This window comes from Topomyia yanbarensis, chromosome 2 (assembly GCF_030247195.1).
Source record: "Topomyia yanbarensis strain Yona2022 chromosome 2, ASM3024719v1, whole genome shotgun sequence".
NCBI lineage: Eukaryota > Metazoa > Arthropoda > Insecta > Diptera > Culicidae > Topomyia > Topomyia yanbarensis.
The window spans coordinates 359975289-360000546 of record NC_080671.1 but is presented as its reverse complement, the minus strand read 5'-3'; the positions used below and the strand labels follow the sequence as shown (position 1 = coordinate 360000546).

Genomic DNA, 25258 nt, shown 5'->3' with positions numbered 1-25258 from the left:
GTGACATATAATAGGATTCGAAAACAATTTTCTATTCTAGTAACCGGATTCAAGAGTCAGAAACCAGCAGTAAAACTTTGATAACTATCACTTGATTCCTCGTAGATCAGTGGTTTTCAACCTTCTTCGTTCGATGTACCCCTTACCGAATATTGATCCTTATGATGTACCCCTTTACGCTTGTACCCTTGTTTACCATCATTACTCTCTCAGAAAAAAATGATTTTCAATAGAATAAAAACCATAATTTTCAAACTAGTAACCTGTTCCTGATTCACTCTCAGTAAGCATCTCAATTCTTGACACACTGAAACAATGTATAAAGACAAAATTCCGAGGGCAATGTTAGGATAACAAGTTTAAATTTATCCCGCATAATTTACCCCCTACAATAGTCTAATTTACCCCTGGGGGTGAATTCATCCACTGTTGACAACCACTGTCGTAGATCGTCAAGGGGACGTCATTTCAGGCATCACATGATGGCATCATCAATGAAAAACAGACAAAACTATCATGAATTCAGGGTAACAATTTAGCACTGGGTGGAAATATACCTATTATTGAGTAAACACGCCGTAGAATGTATTTGTTTTGAAACATAATGCTCAGCACTGTTCCATGTGTTCTTTCACTTTTTACATAAATTTTTGTTTATAATTTTGTTTGTAAACGATTTTGTTAGTCCAAATAGGTGTAGTAGTTTTTGTTGTATACTTGTAAATAAATAACATAGGTTTTAGGTATGTTTCCGCTCTCCTTTTAATAAAATACGTGGGCGCTGGTTATGCTGCTTTTCGATGACAGCTATGCGACGAACGAGCCTAGCTCCCCTCTATAGCTAATAGCCAAGGAGAACGAAGCCTGGTGGGCAAAGGTTCTCCCAGGGAAGTGCACTGCGGAGACTTTCGGGATGGCTTGCGGCGAGCAAGTCGTTCCGGCGATAGTTCGCCATCGTCGCTAGGAAGGTTCCAACAAAGGAGCCAAGCTCACCTTTCTAGCTAAACTCAAAAGACCACTGCCGGAGCAGCCAACGACATTCCGAGAGAACTCGACCGGTCGGAAGAAACCGCCCGTCCTCCCGCCAACGGTAGCAGCAGATCGACGAGATCCAGCAGTGCACAGTATATATCCCCAGATTACGAATGGTAGCTTACAGGACGTACGTAATTTCACACACATTTCTTCGGGCAAGTTTCGGAAATCAACCTCTGGCTCTATCTGTCCCTCTCCATCATACATTTCAAGCGAAGGATCTTCGTGGTTTTCGTCTTCAGAAGAATCTCAACAGGCAATTCCACTAGCGGAGAGGAGTATTTGCTAGGGTGTTGCGCAAGAGATCATCAACGATAGGTTGTCTACCTCTTGGTGCAAACTACCAGACTGGATCTACTAAATTTGTAAAATATTGCTGAATATGACATGACCGCTGTGTACAGAAGGCACTGTTAGCACATTTCGCAAAGACGGCCCGGAATCTTTCAGCGACATAACGTACTGCAGTGGTCACGGACCTGGGTGGTCACGGACCCCCACAGTTCAACATCGTAGGCTGTCAATTGTTGGAACGAGACACTAAGCACTATCCGGGCTAACCTGTCTTGGAGTTAGAAAACGCGTTCAACGAACTAGGACAAAAATAGATAGAGGCACAAAGAGTAATGTACCGGGCACCCAGAAACGTTCCCAAACGGGAGATCAAGATGAACGAATCAAACAGCTACAAAGAGCTGTGCCGAGAAGCTGATTGCATGTACATGGAGTAACGCTTATCGAACCGTGATGGCAAAGATCAAAGAACCATCGACTGAAGTGTGCCCGGATAAATGTAGTTTTTTGGGAGGGTCTTTATCGTAATCACGACACAACGACGTGACCGCCAACACCAAACAGTGATGCAGAAGCAGAAAACGCTGGAGATTTGTAGGTCTCCAATGACACGCTGCTGGCAGTGGCGAAAGGTTTGTTTGAACAGAACGTTCAGGCTGTTGAGCATGAGGGTGGCTAGCGCTTACCGGACCATATTGTTGGAAACAGTCTGTGTGATTGCAAGAATGATCCCCATTGTATTGCTACTGGATGTGGATCAGGATTGACAACATGAGGAGCCGACTTCGAGACGTTATCGATAGGGCGTATTCACCGTCGGGGACTAGATCAAGGAGATTGCCTTTCTTCCTTTATCGCATCCAGACATTGTGAGCGTGTGTGTAGCGCAGTCAATACGAATGTAACACACGAATAATTCTGAAATCACATACGCCCTTGGTTTTGTACGTGTTTCAGTTTGCAATCGAAGCCAAACGAGTTGGCCATCGAATGAAATCAGTTTAATCACATCGTCAAAGAGGAGGAGCTTTGAACACAAACAATTTAAGATTGGCGGCTCTGTGTATGTAATTAGCGGAAACCAATCGGGAGTGAGCTTCAATCAGATGATTTAAAATCGGGTTTTCTGTGTGTGCTAATTTCGACCCGTCGGAAATAAAAATTATAATTGGTGAAGGAAAAGGTTTAATTCTTGGTTAATGGTTTGTTAGCGCTGATAATTAGTTAATTAGTTTTTCAAAGAAAATGTCCTCTAGATAAGAGATTTTTGTTCCAATTAGCCCGGAGCTGTACAGACTAATTATTACAGACAGTCCACGGAGTCCGGCTGAATTCTAACAATCACCTTCTCTCCTGATGATGAAATAGTCTCCGGCCATCCAAACAAGGTTAACTAATAGAAATCGACCAAAATCAGATTCTTTTCTGTTGTGGTCGGGTCTTTTAGAATCGGATTTTTTCATATGCATTCCCACCAATTGGAAATAAAAATAATAGTTGGCGAAACAAAAGATTTTCAAATTCAGTTCTTTTGAGTGTTTTGATAGCGCTGATAAGAGCTAATTTGTTAGATTTTGGTTCCAATTGGTTCTGGTTACTAGCACGGAGCCGCACAAATTATTCCACGGAGATGAATCCTAATAATAACCTTCTCTCCCCGTGTTCACATAGTTTCCGGACATCTGGCAAGATTAGTGGACTCGCTGAAACCGAATGAAATCACAAATCTTCTTGTTCAAGATTTGCGGCTCGGTGCATGAAATTAGAATCAATCAAGAACGAGCTTCGGTCAGATGATATATCGCTCAAAACGCCAAGCTAAAGTTGTGATTTCAAGAAGCATCGCTCCTAAGACCCAATGAAATCAAAAGCCTCTTATTTTTCGTTTTGTCAGCGAGAGAATCGAAAGCCCGAAAACGCTCAATGATTTGTATTTTAAATTACATGTTCATTGAAACTAGAGAACTCAAGCTGACCGGGCCTCTGAGACCCCTTGCCTTTTTGCGGGTTAAAATCGTTTTTTTCATGTGTGTATGCTACCTTTCATTCATCGGAAATGAAAATGATGGCCTCTGCTAGTAGCACATTGCGAAGCACGGTGCTATTCGTAGATTGCATACTAACGATTGTCATGTTGCCTATATGTAGTTTAACTCATCTTGCTTGTGAGATAAATGATCGGGAATGAACTTTATCTCTTTTGAGTTCAGTTAACCAGTATCATGAGATTCGTCATTGTCGGCCACGACCATCTTCCCCGATACTTAGGATAAGGTAGGAAATGTTGATGGAATGCCTACTTAAGGAAGTCCACCGACTCAGCGACGCTTCCATAGGTATTAGGGAGTTGGATTGAAGGAAAGGCATAGGTCTAGGATTCGCAACAAGCAGGCAATGCGACCACGAAATGAACCTACAAAAGAAAATCAAGAAATAATTTTGAGCTGAAACCATGAATTGTACTGAAAGACATACTTCGCATGACGGATACACTAGCAGCTTCACGCGCCCGTCGTTTGTCCCCCTTTCCTGTCAGTATACGACCACAGATCCTAGCCGATCTTCACTATTGCCACTCCTGCTCGAAACGAAACTGAGACAGGCTTCCATCCGTCAAACTGTCGAGGTGGATGAACTAACAGCGGTTGAGGATAGAATCCGACCCAGTGGCCTGTACCCCGGTTGGCACCACGGGAAGATACGGGATAGGAGCTCTGTATCAGAGGTGAATGGTGACATAGTTTGGCCTCATGTTGTACGATAATGCAGCTTTACCAACCGATGGCCTCTGCTAGTAGCACGTAACGACACAAACTAATTCATCCACCAGTTGCAGCCGTGTATAGCTCACAAATATTTCCTTCTCGGTATTGTACAGCCCTCCGTTCGCTCCAAGTAGCCAAATACGTATGATAATAGAAACAAATCTGCAGCGGGCCTATATTTAAAACTTTTCATCATTTAAGTGTTCCGTTGGTGCATCATATTGACGGCTCTGACTGAGATGAGCTGAAAATTCTCACCATTTCTGAGTAATTTTCGAAATAGTTTCTAAAACATAGTTTTTTCGTTATTGATACATGTTATACATACTCCAAATTTGATTACTAAATTGCTGGTTATATTTTCGACAAAATGGCCTGACCCATCAAATCATTCTGTTAAATATAATGGATAGCCGATATTTTAAAACGGGACCACCATATTGAAAAGTTTAATGTATTCTACATTAAAAAATTCAAATTATCTCCAACTTTTTGACGATATTACGAGGTAACAATGGCGGATAATTACGTGAAAAAATAACGTGAATGGCTGATTGAAAACATGTGTTAGGCCTGGTATCCCGTCTTACGCCGCTATCCCCTACAGCTCCTTAATATGCTACAAGCATTTCCAAATTAGAGACAACTCAGAAATACGCTTTAATTTTCAGCAAATCGCAACAAACTCAATAATTCTTTATCTTACGCTTACAGATGATCAATCCGGTTGGAGTCAGCCAATCTTCACCGTACACAATCGTTGCCAACACATGGTCACAGCAGAGTCCTTTGTCGACAGCAACGATAAAATCGACAGGGACGACGGTCACTGGCAGGGAGCAACCAAATACTGGCCCCATTCCAACCCCGGTAGGACTGCAGACAAGTTCGAGTTTTGCTGCGTCTGCTGCAAATGTTGGCTGTCAGACGCGGCTTAGCTCCGCTGCCAAACATTCACAAGCGGATAAATGTTTCGTCGGTTCCAAGTGAACTGGTTCTGTGGTGGAATAAAATGATACATATTCCAAACACTATGTACATATTACCATATTGTAGGTATTGATCAGATTAAAGATATTAGACTTAAAATGATTGCTTTTTAGTAGCGCGCAGACAAATAATGAAGACGTCATATTAACGTTAATAAAGAAATTTCACTGCAGATGATAAAGTATTTCCTTTTAATTAAACAATCTGTGAGTTACATATAAATGAGATTGCAATACATGAATTTATGAATGTCGAAAAGATGATCTATCAGCAACGAAATAAAACTCAGCACAATTGCTTTACAGAATCTACTATATGTTAATACATATTTCAATTATTTCTTGTGAATCTACGATAGTAGTGGTTAGTTTCAGTCTATACTTATCACAATCCAGTCTACTAACTTTGTACTAATGTGATGTAACGTTTAATTTGAACGAAACTTTCTCAAAATCGGTGAGTATCTAACTAATTAAGTCATCTCTGCATATTATCTTATGTACCTCTTAGATACGAGCACACATTAACATTTCTTCCTCCAACAAGCGCTGTAGCCCATCTCACACAACAGAAATATCAAATAAATAGCACTAAGAGCAACAAAGTAGTAGCTGTAGACGATAAATTGCCCAAACACGTCCAGTGCATACCACCCATCGGCATCTGTTACCGCAAAAGTTAGCACTGTCTGCAATGACAATGCTACCAGCGTGTTGAAACCAAGCACAAGACCGAAGCTATCGTCGGATATGTTCTTCGCGATCTCGGCACTGACGACAGTGATTGTAAAGGCATACAGGACACTGAACACCATGTATCCAAGATACGAAACAATAAGATGACTGGTTGTTGAAGCTAACATCATGGCGCCGCCTTGTCCCAGCGCTAGTACGGAAAGTGCAAATAAACTGGTTCTGGGTCGCAAAAAGCTGCTATGAATGTACCCAGCCAGTAGTGAAACAATAGCAGCGAGCAATGTTACAGTTGCCTCAACAGCCGCGTTCCAAACGGCCTTTTGATTGGGATCTACCTCACTCCATAGGGCCTGAACATATGCTATTATTTGTATGTAACCTGCCATTGCAAGCGCATACCAAATGCTCCACTCCAGCACTGTCAGATTCGTGAAAGATGTTTTGAAGTGCATCCAGATCAGTACAAACGCTGAAATGACTTTTCGTTTTAGCGGAGGCTTGCTGATGGAATTGGTATAACTTATGCTGCCATTATCATCGTGTTCGTTATCTTCCAAGAACTCGTTTACTCCAGCCGGTAAAGCTGCCCGGTGAAAGTACATACTAGTCGATACCGATGGCAAAAACAAAGCCCATACAGTAGCGCAAACTTGTGCCGCAAGCGAGAGATAGTTGAGCTCCTTGTAGTCCATTGCTTCAAAGTATACTAAAATCTGTGCTAGAACACCCGCAAAACATTTTCCACTGTAAATAGCTGCACGGGTATGCGATGTAACCTTCTGGTAGTGCTCTCGATCCACTTTAGCGTAAATGTAGCTGTAGTAAGCAATTTCCGCAGCACAGTACGTCCCATAGAACACCTCGAGAATTTTCAGTGCATTCAGCGATGTGGTCCATATCAGCATACTCCACACAATCACTCCGGCAAGGCCATTCACTACAATCAGAGGTTTGTAGCGTAGTAAATCCGTGATTAGAAAGATAATAGCCAATTGAGCAAGGTAAGAGTATGTGCCGATGGGAAAAGCTTCCTGGACGACCTACAAGAACATTGACACATTATCTCATGTTGTTGCATAATTTGTTACTGCCATACCTCGTTTAGTGTGATGTTGCGCCATGGCCCAGCTAGGTAATCCACGATGAACGATTCACTGGGACGAATTTCTTTCAGGAAGCCAAATGTACACAGCATCAGTGATATTTTTATCCATTGCTGCATCCTACTTTCGCAGTGAACCGTGTGAAAAAGGTTATTCACACAATGTTTTCGTTTTGCTTGTTCGCTCTATACTGACTGGCAGGGCACAAGTTGAACATTCAGCAGACATTACGGTGTATCATATGTGCAGCAATTTAGCATATATTATCATCAGTGAGTACCGAGCAAAAGGTTATTTTGTACATACCTATGTGAGTTACTTAATTGTTATCTTATGGACTGTGACTTGTTTACGTTGAACCTCGGTTCTATATCGAGATGCCTTTCGTAAACTTTCAATTGACAGAAGCTTTTGGCGATTTCATTCACATGGAATGTAGAATCTATCCTGCTGTTATACGTCTTCGACCGTCGAACAAACGTGGAACAGTTTAGTTATATGTACTGCAGTATGGCTGAAATTTTTGCGGATCGCCTACGGTAAAACGTAACAGTTTCGCGATTTTGTAGGATGCGAGAATACTCACATTAACACCTTCCTTCGTGTAACGTTTGAGAACATCAAGTGCTTTAGTAATAGCATTGTCTGGACCATGAATGAATTAGCAGATTTTGTCAATGCAATCAGCGCCAAGCTTGTTGATAGATCGTTGGTATAATCATTTTGTTTATCATATGAATGACGTATATGTACATAGCATTCAATAAAGCTTATAGAAACTACACTTGTAATAAAACAGTGAAGACCCGATTTTATCAGCACCCGATTTTATCAGCCCCCCATTTTTTAAAAGCTGTTTGACCCGATATTATCACCGTCATATGAAAATCGATAGTTGATAGTTTGATGGGCTCTAGCAGACGAACCAAGTTGAATTCGAATAAATCCTTGAGCATATTTTTCTTATCCTACACTGAAAAAAATCCAAACGTTAATTCTATTTGCTTCAAACCGCTTAAAATTCATATGAAGAAGAAATGCTATTGTTATCATGCGCTCACATACCTTATGTGTCAGCTGTATAAACTATGTATGCACACACATAAATTATATGTGCATATTGTTATAGAATGGGGTTTTATGTGCCAAATAGCTTACTGTCAAATATTTCAAATCTGGCAAAAGTCTAATGTAGATGAAGAAGTTCTTCATCCAGTGCTATTATTATCTCATTTTTTGATGTTTTGCGACTTAGTCCGGTCTGACTTAACACCGACCAATTGCAAAAATCTATGTGTAAAATCAATAGGCATAACGTTTACTTTTTCTTGAGTGTAGAAATCCGAAATATGCAAAAAATTGTTTTTTTTTTAAATTTTGCGCTGTCATTTAATCTAAATAATCAGGAAAGGTTATGAGGCTACATCTAGGGACTAAAGAAGAACATTTTAAGAGCTTCGGTTTGTTAAAAAGAAAGAAAAATATATGTACGATTTTGTCAATAAAGGTCCCCGTTTTATCAGCCTAAAATTCACCAAGGGGCTGATAAAAACGGGTCTTCACTGTAGTAGTTAAGGAAAAAGGATAAAGCTTGGTTGGACATAATTCTTGGCATTATATTTGTAGTTGGTAATTTTATTAATGGCAACGAGAACCTGGTAGTGAGATGGCGCTTCGGAGCGAATTGCATTTTACTCCTATGTCGTTGAAAGTCGCAGCAACGTGCAACGGGTATTGCCTAGTTTCTTATAAAAGAAAAGAAACTTTGGATTTTTTCCGGGGTCTGGAGAGCCGAGTTTTGTGAACCGATCGGCTCAGCTCAACAAATTCGTATCCGGGGAAGAAACTTCAACAATCACCACTGCCTGGTGGCTCGTGGTAGTCTCGGGATTGGGTTGTAGTAAGCCTACCGACTAAATCTAAACCTCTTGTTCCTCCCGATACTCATTAATCCGGAGGGGATATTATTTTAGGAGGAATTGTGCTTTTTCGCTCTTCACATTTTGTGTTAATTACTCGTGCTATTTTCCATTTCTGTTGTTTCGTGCTTGCTGTCCAATCTTCGTGATATAACTGGCTTGTTCAGGTTTGCTGCTAATGCAGTAATCAGGAATCTCAAATGGCGTCTGGCTCAAATGGCACGTGTCCCATGTTGATCGGAGATTTGTGCCTTGCCAAGATTCGTCTTTTCATCATTTCCTGATGGGAAGGATTGGGGAAGTGGAAAATAACTACACAGAACAATTAAAACAGAGCATTCTGCAGCCCGGAGGGATGCTGAACGATCTGAAGGTGCTACAATAGCAGGAATTCAACTTCCAACCCACGGAGGGATTTAGAATTTTTATTTAAGCAGTGAGCGGATATATCAAAACCCCCGATGGGATATTGAGATATCAGAACGAGAACACCCCCGAAGAGCTAAAGAGCTACGGCTAAAACTATAGCTCTTTACAATAACATATCCTTCAGTTTCAGCTTTCTGCACATAGGTTCATCTATGTATGGAGAACCAAAAATTCGGATACGTAATTGCATTACTACAGGGCAGTTGCATATCAAATGATATGATGTTCCGTAATCGGATTCACAAAGATCCCATGAATAATACTCAGCGCGCTGAATAGTACCCATGTGATAATTGAGTTTGCAATGTCCGGTCAGTGCCCTGACTAGAATACTGCAGTTGTGCTTGGAAAAATGCAACAAATTCTTTGACATTTTCGGACTTACATCCGGTAGAGAAGTCTTTGTTTGAACGCAAGTTTGCAGGCTACGCCTACGGTTAGCATGTTCGGATGCAGCCTAAGAGCGAATCTTGTGCTTTATTCAACTTATCGATAGTAGTAGAACTGGTTCTGAACCAACGAAGTCAGTCGCAGCGCCAGCTCTAGTCAATTCGTCCGCAAATTCATTTCCAGTAATCTAAACCTCTTGTTCCTCCCAATAGTGAGTGATTTCACGATCTCGAATCTGCCGAACTAAGTACTTTCAAAGCAGCCTAGCTGTCAGAGTAAAAATAGATTCTTTTACCGCAAATTCCCTGTTGAAGTGCTGTTTGTACCACAGAGAATCGCAAAGATTTTTGCTTGAAATACGGTATAGTATCTACCAAGCGAATGAGATTGGTTAATCTCATTTTATGACAATAGACATCAGCACCAGCTCGGCCTTCCAACAAAGAACCGTCAGTATAACAAATTACATATTCTCCAAGTTGTCGCTCCATCCAGCCAGACAGCTACGCGAAGAGGAATTCCCACACTGAAAGTTCTAAAAGCAAACCTACATGTGAGTGTAAGGTCAATGTGAGCAATTGTATACTCAGCCCAAGTAATCGTTTGGGGCCACAGTCTTGTGTGGCTAGTTGCACGATCTATTGGGTTACTGTTCCAGAGCCCAGTAACCTTAAGACGGTATGCACAAGAAAAGGCTTCTTGTTCCAGAAACACATGTAGCGGTTTTATGTTCAAGAGTGCCTCTCGAGCAGCAATAGGTGTTGTCGAGAACGCACCGGTCATCGTCATCCTCTGAAGATGGTTTAACTTTGATTGGATTGTCATGACTTCTCCCTTCTGCCACCAAACAACGCACCCGTATGCCGGTATTGGTCTAACAATTGTTGTGTAGATCCACTGAATGTATTTGGGTTTGAGTCCCCAAGATTTGTCTAAAGCCCGTCTACATTGGCCGAAGGCCATGCAGGCTTTCTTGATGCTGAAATCGATGTGAGCTGTCCAATTAAGTTTTGAGTCAAGAAATACCCCAATGTACTTAACTTGATCTGCGAAATTAGTTTCAGAGTCAAAGAACTGCAATGGACTTGTAATTCCTGGCTTCGGTTGTAATTCCTCGTTGCGTGAAAAGCATCATTGATGTTTTATTTGGATTAACTGATAGTTCAACATGAAGACACCATTGCTCAACAACACATAAGGCTTGTTGCATGAAATCAAAGTGTAAATGCAAATTCCGGAGACCATTATATGATAATCATTGGCGAAACAATATGTCGGAAACCCAAGCTTATTAAATTTCCTCAACAAGCCATTGGCGGCAATGTTCCATAGAAATGGTGACAGCACACCACCTTGAGGACATCCGCAGACACTCAGTTTCCTTATCTTCACTTGTCTTAACGATGAGTACAGATGTCGGTTGCTAAGCATAGCGTGTGTCCAGTTCGTGATATATGAAGGTACTCCATGACCTCATGCTGCTTACAAGATGGATTCGAAAGACACGTTGTCAAAAGCACCTTCAATATCGAGAAAAACTCGTAAACTTGATTGCTTTTGTGAAAAAGCTTTTTCAATGTTGTAGAAAACATTGTGTAACAGAGTGATAGTAGACTTCCCCCGCTGATATGCATGTTGCATTGCATGCAGCGGGTGCTCGCCCAAGCTAACATCCTGAATGTAGTGGTCGATTAAACGTTCCACTGATTTGAGAAGGAAACAGGTCAAAAGCTCTTTGCCTCCTCATAAGTGACACGGCCTTCGTTGTGAATGAATTTTACAATTATTTCCCGCCACGCTAATGGAATTAATCCTGTTGTAAGACTACAAGTAAGAACCTTTTTCAAAATATGCTTGAAGCGTTCATATCCTTTTTGTAGATGAAATTCCATCATTTCCGGGAGACTTATACGGAGCAAAACTTTCAATCGCCCAGTTGATCGATTCGATTGTCACAATTCTACGAGCAAATACCAGAATCAGAAACTACCTGAAAAGAACTCAAGAGCAGTCGTCAGTAATGACTCCGTACGGCCTGGAAAGTGTGTGTCAAATAGTCAGTTGAGTACTACATCTCGTCAGACGAGTATTCACCATTAGCAATTGAACTGACATGAAAGTCTTTCGATTTCGAAAGTAACTTAGTTAATCTACTAGTCTCGTTGAGACTTGAGACATTTGTGCAGAGGCTTTTCCAACCACATCGCTGCGAGGATCGAAGGTTATTTCTGTATGCTTTGCGAGCCAATTTAAAAGCCTCCGACCCGCCCTGCGTCTGCGATTCCAAGCTCTCCTACACAAGGATGCAAAATGCCTACCTTTTCTGCGGCTGTAATTTTTCTGCCTACATTCTCATTTCTCTATCGACGTTGCTGTCGTTCGCTAGTGCAGGACGCCCAGCGCTGTACGACAGTCTGTAAGCAAAGCAGTAACATGACAAAAAATACTGCCCCCAGTACAGCCACCAGATGCGAGCGGTACAGCTTCTCTTTCTTTATTTTACACTTTTTAATATTTTTAATCTATTCAATATTTTTAATCAAAAACGACGACAATGAATGCGGTTCGTTTACGCTACCCCTTTGACTATGCAGAGAAAAGTGTACAAAGCGAGAGAACAAACTTTACTACGCCACACTCTCACCGAGCAGTCGGAGTACAACAGCAAAACAAAAATGTATTCTACTGCTATACGGGAAAATTTACTCGGTTTGGCTACCGTTCTGGCAAGAGCTGTAGTGATCTGTACGGCTTGTGCAAATGTAAATATACCGAAAAAAATGTAGTTTACCGGTACCGTTGGCATCCCTGCTCCTACATAATTTTTTGAGTCGAACAAGTTCGGTATTCCACCAAGATGTTCCTCTAAAAGCACGCAAGACTCGAAGCGGGTAAGCCTCTTGGAATGCTGCTACTATGAGTGAACTTGTTCTATCCACGACCTCATCCAAGTTACTTGGAGATACAGTCGTCGGAAGATATCCATGAAACCTAGTCGCCAAGCCCTCTTCGTAGGAGTCCCAGTTCGTAGATTTGGGATAACGATATGTGACGATATCTAGTGAGTCGTTTAAATGATCAAAGACGATGTACTTATAATCAGATAACGACGCTCAAGACCAACGAAGTCAATCGCTGCATCTGCCCTGACCAATTCGTCATCCAATTCATTACCAGTAATACCAGAATGTTAGAGCACCCAGATAAGGTAGATAGTATTGACAACGCATAATTCTTCGATTTGGGTTCGGCACGCGATCACTATAGTTTGGACCGTGATTTGTCTGAGCTAAAGACCTTGATTGCAGCCTGACTATCGGAGCAGAAGTTTATAACTTTACCGGACAAGCTCTGTTGTGCTTGAAATACAGTACAGTCTCTATCTACTGTGTGAAATTGTTCCAATCTCATTTCACGACAGTAGACAACAGCACCAGCACGTCCATCCATCAGAGAACCGTCAGTGTAACAGACCACTTGCGTTTATTGTTGTCTCTCCATATAGCCAGACAACCACTCCTCTCGTGAGCGAATCTTCACATGGAATGTCCTGTAAGGAAAACGAAGTAAGAATATCGTCACCACATGTAACCATTTGTGAGCACTGTCCTGTATGACTGGTAGCAAGATCAACATGGTTACTGTTCCAAATCCCAGTAACCTGCAGGATGTATGCACATGATAGTGCATCTTGTTTGAGGTGTATGTGTAATAGCTTGATATTCAGAAGTGCCTCAAGTACAGCAGTCGGAGTTGTGGTGAAAGAATCAGTCAACGCCATGAGTGTTATTCTTGCAGATGGTTTAGTTTTCACTGCACCGCCATCACTTCTCCCCTCTGCCACCACACAAGGCATCTATATGTCAGTATTGGACGTACAATTGTTGTGTAAATCCAATAGATGTATTTAGGTTTGAGACCCCTGGTCTTTCCAAAAGTTCGTCTGCACTGCCCGAAGGCGCACTTTCTTGACTCTGAACTCAACACGCTCATTAATAATAACTCAAAAGTGAGTAGCCAGCCACTCATTTTCATAAAAAGTACACATAGTCAAAAGATGAGTTTTTGTTGTTTACTCAGTTTTGAGTTCGGGATGAAGATGCCAACTTTGAGTACTTTTTACTCAAAGGTCATATACGGGAAATTACCATTCCGTAAATCTAATAATACTAACAGAAAACTTCACTAACCTGAATCCATTGGCATTATGGCTATGTCCAAAAATCTATTTCGAGATCTTTTCTCCACCTTCTTTCGTTCTGAACCGGAGCTCGTAGTAACGGCAGGAGCTACAAAAAATGAAAGAATATCATTTCAATACATCAACTAAGCTTATAGAAACTTACCTTTCAGTTTCTGAATGTTTTCTCGCCGTTTCTTTGTACTGCTAGGTCTTTTTTAATTTTTGGTTAATGTCCCGTTCATGCACCTATACAAAGTTTTTTTCACCCAACAGCTTAAAAATTTAATGACTACACATGAGTTGAGTTACTTCTACTCAAATCGAAACTCATTTTTTGACATATTGCTTCTGCTTTTGAAATTGAGTGGAAGCAACTCAAATTTTGAGTAGTTTTGAATGAGCGTGAAGCCGTCGGCAACCAAGTTCCATAACAAAGGTGACAAAAGGCCATCCTGAGAACAACAATACGCAAATACTCAACTTCTGCATCTCAGCCTGTCGCAGTGACGAGTAAAGAATACGGTTACTAAGCATTGCGACCCGAGATACATGCAGATGCCTCATGACCGCGTTTCGCTTCCAGAATAGACTGGAAGGACACATTGTCAGCTAGATTGCTTGAGCAAGAACGCCTTCTCAATATTGTAAACGACATCGTAAAGCACAGTGATCATGGATTTGTCACACTGATATGCATGTAGCATTTTGTGCAGTAGATATTCAACTAAACTAAAGTTCCTGGTGTGACGATCGATTATCCATTCCAAAGCTTTTAGAAGAAAAGAACTTAAGCTGATAGGCCTAAAACTCTTGGCTTCTTCATAGCTTAAGCGCCCCCTTTGGTAATAAATCTATTTGTTATTTCCCGCCATGCTTTCGAGATATCCCCGGTAGCAATACTGGAAAGCATAATCTTTTTAAGACATGTTTGAGAATATCAAATCCGTTTTGTGGTAGCACGGGAAAGATTCCATCTTTTCCAGGCGATTTGTATAGAGCAAAGCTGCCAACTGCCCACTTGACCGATTCAGTGGTAACCAATGTGCGTGCAAACGCCCACAAGTCCGAAACATCAGAATGAGCTCTGTGAACATTGTTCAGCTCCGGATCGATACAACCTGGAAAGTGTGCGTCGAAGACACAATTAAGAACATCTTTCGTTCCACCATCAGTCGAAAGTTTCAGCAAACTCGCAGCCAACAAAAATCTGACAAAATAATGCCGATCATCGGCGAAAAAATATCGGTGCGTAGAGCGAACGTTCCGCTGCGTGATGCAGCATACTGAGGAGTTCACCCGACTCTTCCCCGGGCTCCGTTCACTATTGAGAATATTTTAACCTCCCTTAACAATTTTAACCATAGAACGGGTCATATGACACTATGGAATGAGGATTCCTTGTTTGGTGGATTTTTATCACCGGAACAGGAGTTCCGTAGTGTAATTCTTAGCCGATTGAAACAACCACTACCGACACTACACGGCTTATTTAGGCTGTTCGGAGAAAGAAACTTCCATAGATGGCCTAACAGTTCGTCAGGAACGTGCCAATTCTTGATCTTTTCCGTTATTTGAGCGCTGCATGACATAATTTGACAAAAGGTATTCTAGTAGGTACTCACCTCACTATTTATAGCCGTGCTACCCCATATTGTGTGATGTGCATTGGCATCACACCCTATGACAAAGGGTTTGTTTATGTTTCTGCATTACTTTATGTGGATACCGATTTCAGAAGGTGGTGCTGCATCCGCATCGCCAGGAAGTAGGCAGATGTGATCACAATCTTCTGCTTTCCCCTAGCCATTGATACCTCCACTGTTTGTATTTGCATTTGTATTTAAAATTTGTGTTCATCTGACACTAAGTCTTAAGGAACTAAACTAAAAATAATTAACCTAATGTAACAGCAAACAGTGACGAAATTATAATTGAGGTCAAAGTACTCGGCAAGCTCGTTGAAGCGACGAACCATCGCTAAAATCGGACTATTAGCAGCGTAGTTGGTGTTTCGCATTTCGATGTGTAGTAATGTCCGAGGCCGAAGAACACGGGTTGGGACGTAGATGTAGATTTGTCCAAGGAGATCGGGAACATCATACTCAGCCAACAGAAGCTTCGATATGAAAATGGCCTGCGAAGTATGTCTACGTTCTTGCAAAGTATGTAGTCCTAATAGTCTGCAACGGTTCTCATATGGTGGCAGATTCAACGGATCATTCCAAGGCAATTGACGTAAAGCATATCGTATAAATTTGCGCTGGACAGCTTCAATCCTTTCACTCCACGTTGCATGATAAGGGCACCAGACGATGTTTGCAAATTCCAAGTGCGAGCGCACCAGTGAGCAATATAAAGCCTTGAAACACAGAGGATCCCGGAATTCGTTAGAAATTTTGAACATAAAACCTAGAAGTCGATTTGCTTTGTCGATGGTCGCTGACAGGTGATTGGTATAAGTTAGCCTTTCGAGAATAACACCTAGATTTTTTACGTGGTTAACGCGTTGCAGTTGAGTTCCGGCAATGTTGTAGTTAAAATTAAGCATGTCTCTTGTACGATGAAAACTGATGACAAAACATTTCGTAACACAAAGGATCAACATGTTTCTTTGACACCAATTGTAAAATGTATCAATGAGACACTGTAACTCACGGCAATCGGCTTCATTCCTTATCACAAGAAATATCTTCAAGTCATCGGCGAAAAACAGTTTCCCTCCACGCATTAGAATAAAGACCGTATCATTCACGAACAATGAAAATAGTAATGGACCTAATGTACTACCTTGGGGAACTCCGGAATTATTACAAAAAGATTCAGACACGCTGTCACCAATTTGCACGACGAACTCGCGGTGAACAAGGTAGGATCGAAACCAGTGGCAGAACCTCGAGGTACATCCTAGTTTATCAAGCTTTGCAAGCAGTATCTCATGGTTGGCTGTGTCGCAGGCGGGCTTAAGATCTGTGTAGACCGTGTCCACCTGGAGTTTCCTGGATATGTTTTCAATGCAAAACGATGTGAAGCTAACGAAACCGTGCTGACAAGGGCTTATGTAATGTTTACTAGCAAAAAACAGCACCTCGTTGATAAGCGCTTCGAAGATTTTCGACTCAACTCTCAGCGAAGTGATTCCCCGGTAGTTCACGATGTTGCTTTTGTCATTTTTCTTGTGAACCGGAAACATAACTGAAAACTTCCAATCATCGGGAAATTTTTGCTGCTGAAGCGACACATTGAAAAGGTGCGTCAGTGGGATCGCTAAGATATCGGAACATTTTTTCAGAACAACAGACGGCATAGCACTTTATCCTGGAGCATAAGACGATTTTGTTTTCCGTATTGCAGAGAGAACCGATTGTACTGAAATAGTGAATACATCCATATCCACTGCACCAATGGGAACATCACGGGTCGCGGTTTCGAGCTCGATGGCAGATGGCACATCAGTCGTGAAGACACTTGAAAAGTAGCTGGCAAATAGGGAGCATTTTTCCGCCGTTATAGTCGTTACTTCGCCATTGTAGACCATCCTAGACGGAAGACCCGTTTCCTTTTCTCTTCGTTTTAACAAAAGCCCAGAATCCCTTCGGATTTCGTCGTAAGTTTTGTTGGATGCGGTTCACATATCCTTTGTACAGCAATTTATTGTAACAGCGGTACTCATTACTGGCGAGTGCGAAAAAGCGCTTGAGAATAGGGCATCGACGATTTGTGTACGCACGTAGGGCTTTGGCACGGGTGCGTTTCAGATTCCGAAGCATGGCGTTAGACCATGGAGGCTTCTTAGGAGGTAGATATTCTGGCACGGATTTTTCAACACAGTCAATGAGTTATAGAGATCGACTGCAGCATTCAAATCAACTTGACCAAGTAGTACACTCCAGTCAATCAGCGATAGGGTGCGACGTAGTGCTGCTAAATCAGTTTTGCGAAAATTACGACGATTCACAGCTAAAGCTTCTTCATATTGTTGTGAACTAATGATGGAAATGGATATTTCTAATGCTGGATGATAGTTATCCAAAGGAACGATAACACTGGAAGCTTCACTCACAGAACACTCAGGCAAAGCATTCTCACTGACGAACACAAGGTCAAGAAAACGGGATTGATGGTTGGAAATCGTGCTTACTTGATTTAGTCCGTGAAAAGCCATCCCGTCCAGAAGTAAGCGGCTGGCAGGATTTGTTGTCGAGGATAACGTGTTAGGGTAAGCGTATCCACGTCCAGAAGAAACCCACATCAGTCCTGGTTGAAATCACAAAGAACTATTATCACATCGTTTGTGTTCTATAGAGTCGAGATGGAGCTGCGTAATAGTGCAGTCAAGTCGCTTTTCTGGAGGAATGTAAACAGCTCCAATAAAGTAGCTCTTCGTCTGCGTAGTAATCTTCGTCCAAACTTCAATGCTTGATGAACTATCCACACCAAATTCACAGGAGGCTAGTGCGGAAGAAACAGCGATCAAAACTCCCCCGCCGCGACCAAGAACACTGTTATGTTCGCTTCGATCCGCACGATAAACCGCATAAGAATCCCCGAAGAGCTGGATCGATGTAATACGATCATCAAGCCAAGTTTCCGTCAGAACATAAATATCGTAGTCGCCGTCAAGAGCAGCCAAGAACAAGTCTTCAATTTTCGTCCTTAGCCCTCTGACGTTTTGGTAGTATAGCCGTAAATCGTCAGCGCCACGTGGCAATCGTGACATGCTGAAGGGGCGTGATGTACCCGATGGCATGCTAGAAACAAAAAGGTTTTCAGGAAGCGGAGTTCAAACCAAAGATTTTGTGTTTATTTGCCCAACGGTCCCTGTAGAAGAGCGATGTCTAGGTCTTTGGTGAACCTCAGGACAAGGAAGTTTGTGGCACCTTTCGCGTGATGAAGGTTCACTTGTGCTGCACAATGCTGCTCATTTTATCGGTTTTTTTTTGTTGTCGATTTTTTGGAGTAATCTTTCATCCTTTGTTTATTTTGCCGGCGGTATTTCAGTGGCCTTCTTTGGCTCGCATATGGTAGGGGGCTTCTGTGTACAGTTCGTGAGACGGGCTACTACCGATGCACTCGTTATCGTTGCTGCAGACTTGCTATGATCAGAAGTCCGTCGTGAGGTGTTCCGTATTTGGTCACCCACGGGAGCTTTTTCAGTCCATGCTTGCCTACAACTTCCACGTTCAGCGAAAACCGGGGCACCCTTCAGCTGGCGCATTCTAGCCTTTCCGAATACGTAGTTCAGCCGGATCTGTTTGGGAGGTTATCAGTTTCACTGAAGCCTTATCTACCGTTAAAAGGAGCTCCAGCGTTTTGAGGACCATGCTTCTCTTCGCGACCCTCCAGCGTTCTGTGCAGAAATTATCGTTTTGATTCTGCACCAAGCGGAGGATGTTCCCATTGGACCTGTCGGGGAAATATCCGAAATCCGATGTAAAGCTCTTGGAATCTGCGACGTTTCAACGGCTTCCAATGAAGCGCCCTCACAGGGCTTGATCTAGCTGTATCTTCGTCCGCACAGGCGATTTCGAGATACCATTGTTTGTAGGTGTACTTCGTAAACTGAGATCTCGTATTGCTTGAGCTCTGCTCAATGACGCTATCGATTAACGCGTATCGAGTAGCATTTAGCTGTTAATGGCTGAGAGTATTCGCAGGGTACCCTACCGACCATCGACTGCGACTTGGCCATTTCGTTGAAGGTTGGGAACTGCTCAGTTTTTAGTGTCTGTCTAGGATCCCGCCCCTTCATCTTTTTCAGTTGGGGTTCCTTCCTGCGCCCATTATTGTTCGGCGACTCCGTGTCCGTCGAACGCTGTCACTTGGCCTTTCCTATTGGAATTTTCAGTGGGTTTGGGGCCGACTCTCAGCAGCCACCCATAGCGTTTCTGCGCTTAAGTGACGAGTTTTTCGTGTTCCTCTTGTCTTATTCTCGGAGCCCTCTAACCCATGGGCTGCTCCGCCGGACCGGACTGTGTCCTTCTTGGTCACTGTCCCATCCTCTAGCTATCTAGAATATCTAGCTGGAGAGTTGAGAATGGACGAAGTGCAGGACATAACGTGCTCCAACGAGCCATTATTCAGCAGCTGTCCAAGTTTGATTTCCCCGCAATCTTTCTCCTCTTCCGCCTCCATCGCCACAATCTCCTCCAAACTCATGTTTGCACTGTTCTTCGTTTTTTCCACTTTGTTCCCACGAATACCTATATGAAAAAAAAACAATCCCCCATCCCTCGGTACGAGTCACGTGACACCTTGGATTGGAGCATAAATTTTATGGATGCATCCCCTTGGTACCTTCTCAATCCGCTGCTACAGCAGAAGTCTGAGAACGCCCAGCCGACGCCGGTCTAACGACCAAATGTCAACGATAGACTCACGTGGAGGCATGAGATAGGAAACTTGTGAGTATGACGTTATCTCACCATTTGACAGCAGAGCTGTTGTTGGTCATCTTTTACAACATGGGAACGAAACCCAGTTTGCTGAAATACTGCGAGAAGTTTCAGCCACATGGCTCAAAGACAAGTATAATCGATGCTTTCCTGTCGCTACCGTACCGGAACATCCAGCGCGTCAAAAACTTGGTCGATCGCAGAACCGACTGGACGGATAGAAGGAAATAAAGGGTACAGTCGCTGTTTAGAACCGTATCATGTGACATCTGAACACCGGTGAAACACGTACTAGTGAATTGCCCGGAGTTCGATGACCTCCGTCAGCAACGCCAACGAGCCCGCTCGAGAGGAAGTACTATTATCCTTTCTCTAAGATTTGAGACATCTTGACAGAATCGACGACGCCGTTTTTCGATCAACAACAGAACAGAAACCACACCTCGATAAATTTCATTTCCATTTTGCAGCGTTTGGTGGGGCAATGAGAGCGCACGTCAGTCTAAGGCCGATGATAGGAGGGGTAATGGCAGAATAGTCTATGCGGACCACCAAAACGCCATGGGAGAGGAACAGGGTGTAGGTTAGGGTAGGATTAATGGATTGATGTATACTTGACGAATAATTGCGCTGCAGAATGTGATGAAAAGGTGCATTGAACAGTACTACTGTTGGCTGTTCAGAAATATCCACCGCCAAGCCCACGGTCCACCGCCAAGCCCACGGAGAAACAACACCTCGATAAAATTGGATGAATAATAAAATAAGATGATCTCAAAATTGATTTTCACTCATTTTGACAAAATTTTGTGGCTATATAGTTTACGACTAGCAAGTGACAATTAATAAAACATCATTCCTTTTGCAAGTGGCTAGTTGTTCTCAGTATTTTCTAGAAGTTAAAAAAGTTAACACTAGTATTTTAATAAAAAATAAGAGTTTTAATTGAGTTCGCCTGAAAACTAATCTGCGAGTTGATGTTCAGGTATGAGATTTTGTCTAGAAATTTTTATGGATAACATTTTAAATGCATGCCTACACTATACTAGATGAAGTTGCTGAGACTATCAAAAATAAATATGAATCGTGTGGCATGAGCGCCTGGTGGAGTTTGCAGCGATCTAGTTTCCTAGTATCTCTTATTTCTTTTTTTTATCAAAGAGGCAGGTGCGGTACTGTTTCCATCTTTACATACAAATGTTTAAAAAAAAAGAAAAACATATGGCAAACGGAAAAGGAACGGTTCAAGAGAACATATGCTAGTTAGTCTCACGTCTGTGAAAATATTTATCACTTACCAGTACTAAATGTTATATTATGTGTCGATAGAAGGCATGTAAAAACAATATTGCTGCCTTCAAAGGCTGTTCCTAAATAATCACTTTTGAGCAAATTACAAGATAAATAGAGATCTAAGAGGACGAATATTTTCTGATGTAAAAAACTAAAAAAAACAATAACGACAAACAAATTGAAATTAAACAATCAGTAAACAATAAAATTTGGAGGGGCAAAAAAATATACGAAATACTTAAGGGGTAATATCTTTTTCGTACGGGCGAATGACTTAACGGTTAAAACCCAAAATAAACACATACAAATACAATCTTTTTCGTATAGTTAATCTGGTTCTGATGAGCATTGTGCACAGCTTTCAAATCTATCAAAGCTAGAAAAACTATCCCATTACACACGCATAAGTTGCATGTGCCTGTTTTCTTTTATACGCAAGTGACTACGTCAACGCACCAGACATGTAAGTCTTGACTTTTCCCCTCTAGTGTTTTTTTTTCTCCACGGTAGTTAACGCAGGATCAATATCCTTGATAGTTACTTAAACTTGATTGAAAACTACTCGAAGACGCATTCTAGGGTTAACACAGCTATCGAGAATAATACAGGTCCAGGTCAATATCCGTCACATTTTTATGTTTAGCAAGTAGGTAAGGCTAACAGGCATAAATCAAAGATTTTATAGATTAGGAAAACAATTGCTAAATCATTACGAAGAAATTGAATCCACCCAATAATTCGAGTTTTTCTCGCATACTTAGTGCACTTTAACATGTTACTTGCGATTTGCAGTCATCTCGAAATCAACGGTTGCTTCCACAGTATTCATTACTTAGTAGTACTGGAAGCCGAAAGAGTAATCAAATAAGAGTTAATATTAATATACAAGTCTATGCTATAATATATAGGCTAGTATTTTGTTACGCTATATGTCCCTGGAATCATATTTTTGTTATGTAAAATAGCCTTACAACAGGTGTTTCCCCATTGGTCGTACGTAACCAATATTGCCAAACTATTCAATAGTGTGACAGTCTTAACGATTTACTTACCTCGAACTGAAGTTACAATCTTTTTGTTTGTGTGATTTTTCCCAGCATAAATCAGTCGGAAATGAACATATTAGTTGCGTTCCGCATGTCCTTGTTTCATTGCGGCTGGATCATCGTAGTCTCCAACTAGAAAAATTGAAAAAAAAAATTGTGTTCGGAGCTAGCAAAAATGCTGAAATGTATAACAATACTCCGTTCCACAACTTACCATCACCTCCATCTTCTTCTGCTTCCTGAGGCCCATCCAGATGCAAATCTTCCTCCATTTCGTTGGGATAGTTATCGCCTTCCTTACCGTGATCGCGCACAATCTCGTTTATTAATTTCTCCCCAATGGCAACCTTTCCGCCCTCTCTTTTACCACCCATATGGTGATGTAAATCGTTGTAATCTCCATGTTGCGATTGTTGCTGAATAAGTGGGTTTGCAAACAATTTCTGATCGTACAGGTTGGTATCCTCTTCGGCAGCATTTACATTTTCGCCATTCTGGTTAGCATCTTTTAAGTTGGGCTGCTGCAGTTGGTTATTATTTGCTCCTCCTCCCAGATTAAAATCGTTATCATTCACTTCGTGTGCTCCATTTTCTAGCTCGACGTTTCCATTCATAAAATTCAAATCCTTATCATTCCTCGATCGCTTCTCGTCGTATCCGTTGGCCGTTTGATGAGATGCTACATTCAGGTAGCGATTGTTGATTGCATTCTCGCTATTGTTTTCATCTGGCTTCATCAGATCTTCCATGTTTTCTGGGAAAGGGACTACACCGACGGGAAGAGCTTTCGAACGGAGTTTGTTGCTTGTTTTTTTCGCCACTCCGCTACTTGGAGTGGTAGTACTAGTTGAAGAAGATTTATTGCCATCGGGAACGCCAACCGTTGGAACAGCTAAGATGGGAACCTGTAAATTGCTGTTCTTTTCCGACGTTTTCTTGTTCATAGATGATATCGACGTTGATGTTTTAACCAGCACGGGTTCTTGAAGAACGTTGTTAGCCTGTGGGCTTTGTTTTTTAGCATCAGGCTCGTCGTTGGAAACCAGCGGCATTGGTTTGGGAATGATCTGAAAATTTTCCACAGAATTAATAACTCCACCGTCAACGGCTGCGGCAGCCGGGTTTGGCTTTTTCAGGTTCTCGTTAGTTTCGAAAGGTTTAGCAATAACACCTCGAGTTTCTTGGTCTTGTTCGATGGCAGCAAACACCGGAGCAAGACCACCATGCAAAACTCCCAAATTGTTAGTACGGTTGCGCAACACTACTGGAATTTTATACAAATCTTCACTCACTGATATCTGTTCGGCAAAATTTCGCAAGGGCCCAGCGTTCGGTATACCAGGCGGTAACTCTCCGAATACCTCACTAGCTTTGACATGACGAGGCATCTTTTCCGGGGAAATCTTACACAATTCAATATACTGGGAGTTCTCCTTTTCCATCTTCTCATTGTATTCCTTTAGTTTTTCGATTGTCTTATCCTTGTATGCCATCTTTTGGTTGAAAGTGTTTTCCAAATTAGCTTTGTCCTGCCTTACTTGACTAAGTTGGGCCTGAAAAAAGGATAGTTCAACTTTTTTCTTACAAAAAGTAAATGGAGTACCTTAAGATGTTCCACGTCATTTGCAGATTCCTTTTGATAAAGTGAAACTTTACCCCGAAGTTCGTTCACCTTCAACCGAAGGGAATTAATCTCCTCCAGCTGCTTTTTCTTACTTTTGGAGCATTCTTCGGTTAAATCATCCAACTGACTCTTCATCAAGTTGTAATGTTGCTGCAACGAAGCATACCGGATATTGGCTTCCATTGTAGATTTGCTGTGCTGCTCTTTCTCATCCTTTGCCTTTTGATGCAACTCAACGCGATTCTGTTCGTTGATCATTCGCTCTGAAGCCAGCGAATTTTCCAGCCTCAGTTTTTGGTCAACTACAACTGTAAAAGATATGCCAACATTAGCCATACACTAATTAACTAATTACAGTTTTATTACTTTGCATCTTCGCAGAAATCGCTTCTTGTTGCTGCTCGCAGCGCAGCCCCAACTGGCGTAATTCATCTAACTGTTGCTGAGAACTATGAAAGATTGCTACGAATCCGGCCATCAGAACCAGCAGACCGAGTCCGATAAAGAATCTACTGCGACTAGCCCTAGCGACTAGTCGCGGAGCAGTCATTTTCATTTATCTTTGTGTCGTATTAATGTCCTGCGTCCACCAGCTGGATCAATGCAGTACGGCTACTTACAGTACTCAAAACGTGCTTCTTCAACAAAATTCAACCACTTTGAAAATTTTTAATCAGAAAACAGATTAAAATCTATTAAATGGATTGTTTTCGTCCGCCTGTGATGCAAAAGTGCCAAATGCATCGGATAACGTCAACACAAATTCTGCTTTTTATTTTTCTTCATTAAATATACACGCTAAACCATTGCAAATCACAAATGTGTAGAAATCTCACTTTTTTCAAAGGGCCAATAAACCAGGTGAATTAAATTGAGAAAACTACACTGATAAAATCAAGTACCCATTAATGCGTAGAAAACTACGCATTTTCAATAAAAGTGGAATAACCCATTAAATGGGTAAAGCGTTTGTACCCATAAATGAGTACAGACCTTGTACGTCAATCTGGGCATGTTTCACCCATTATTTTTCGCAGAACTGTTACAACAAAATGCGTAAAAAATACCCATTCATGAAATTCGCGCCGGAATGAAAAATA

The 25258-nt window shown here is 41.8% G+C and overlaps 3 protein-coding genes across 12 annotated transcripts in view; 1 reads left to right on the top strand and 2 right to left on the bottom strand.

Annotated features, from left to right (window-relative positions):
* Positions 1 to 5363, top strand: part of LOC131684351 (MYND-type zinc finger-containing chromatin reader ZMYND8-like) — a 33954-nt gene extending 28591 nt beyond the window's left edge. For 5 of the 7 annotated variants that reach the window (XM_058967152.1, XM_058967155.1, XM_058967154.1 and 2 more), the window contains one exon: positions 4809 to 5363. In XM_058967152.1, the coding sequence (XP_058823135.1) occupies positions 4809 to 5084 (276 nt within the window). In that variant the 3' untranslated portion in view covers positions 5085 to 5363. The remainder of the gene's footprint in view (positions 1 to 4808) is intronic. The other 2 variants (XM_058967153.1, XM_058967151.1) reach the window with 1 other exon arrangement.
* LOC131684354 (thiamine transporter 1-like) lies at positions 5259 to 7824 on the bottom strand. 2 transcript variants are annotated; one of them, XM_058967159.1, is made up of 4 exons: positions 7469 to 7824; positions 7189 to 7416; positions 6876 to 7076; positions 5259 to 6819 (listed from the first exon to the last, which is right to left on the bottom strand). In XM_058967159.1, exons 3-4 carry the CDS (start codon positions 6999 to 7001, stop codon positions 5608 to 5610), a joined length of 1338 nt encoding a protein of 445 aa, XP_058823142.1. In that variant the 5' UTR covers positions 7002 to 7076; positions 7189 to 7416; positions 7469 to 7824; the 3' UTR covers positions 5259 to 5607. The 2 variants fall into 2 exon arrangements, with proteins under 2 accessions (XP_058823142.1, XP_058823143.1); XM_058967160.1 differs by having other exon boundaries at positions 7189 to 7396.
* A 13289-nt stretch (positions 7825 to 21113) lies between these two features.
* On the bottom strand, positions 21114 to 24931 carry LOC131684350 (uncharacterized). 3 transcript variants are annotated; one of them, XR_009304644.1, is made up of 5 exons: positions 24525 to 24931; positions 24138 to 24466; positions 22749 to 24087; positions 22541 to 22666; positions 21114 to 22329 (listed from the first exon to the last, which is right to left on the bottom strand). XR_009304644.1 is itself a non-coding variant. In XM_058967150.1 (5 exons), the coding sequence occupies exons 1-5, from the start codon at positions 24712 to 24714 to the stop codon at positions 22611 to 22613; spliced, it is 1689 nt and encodes a 562-aa protein (XP_058823133.1). In that variant the 5' UTR covers positions 24715 to 24931; the 3' UTR covers positions 21114 to 22610. The 3 variants fall into 3 exon arrangements, 2 of the variants coding, with proteins under 2 accessions (XP_058823133.1, XP_058823132.1); XM_058967150.1 differs by having other exon boundaries at positions 21114 to 22666; positions 22749 to 23601; positions 23827 to 24087; XM_058967149.1 differs by having other exon boundaries at positions 21114 to 22666.
* Between the last annotated feature and the right edge of the window lie 327 nt (positions 24932 to 25258).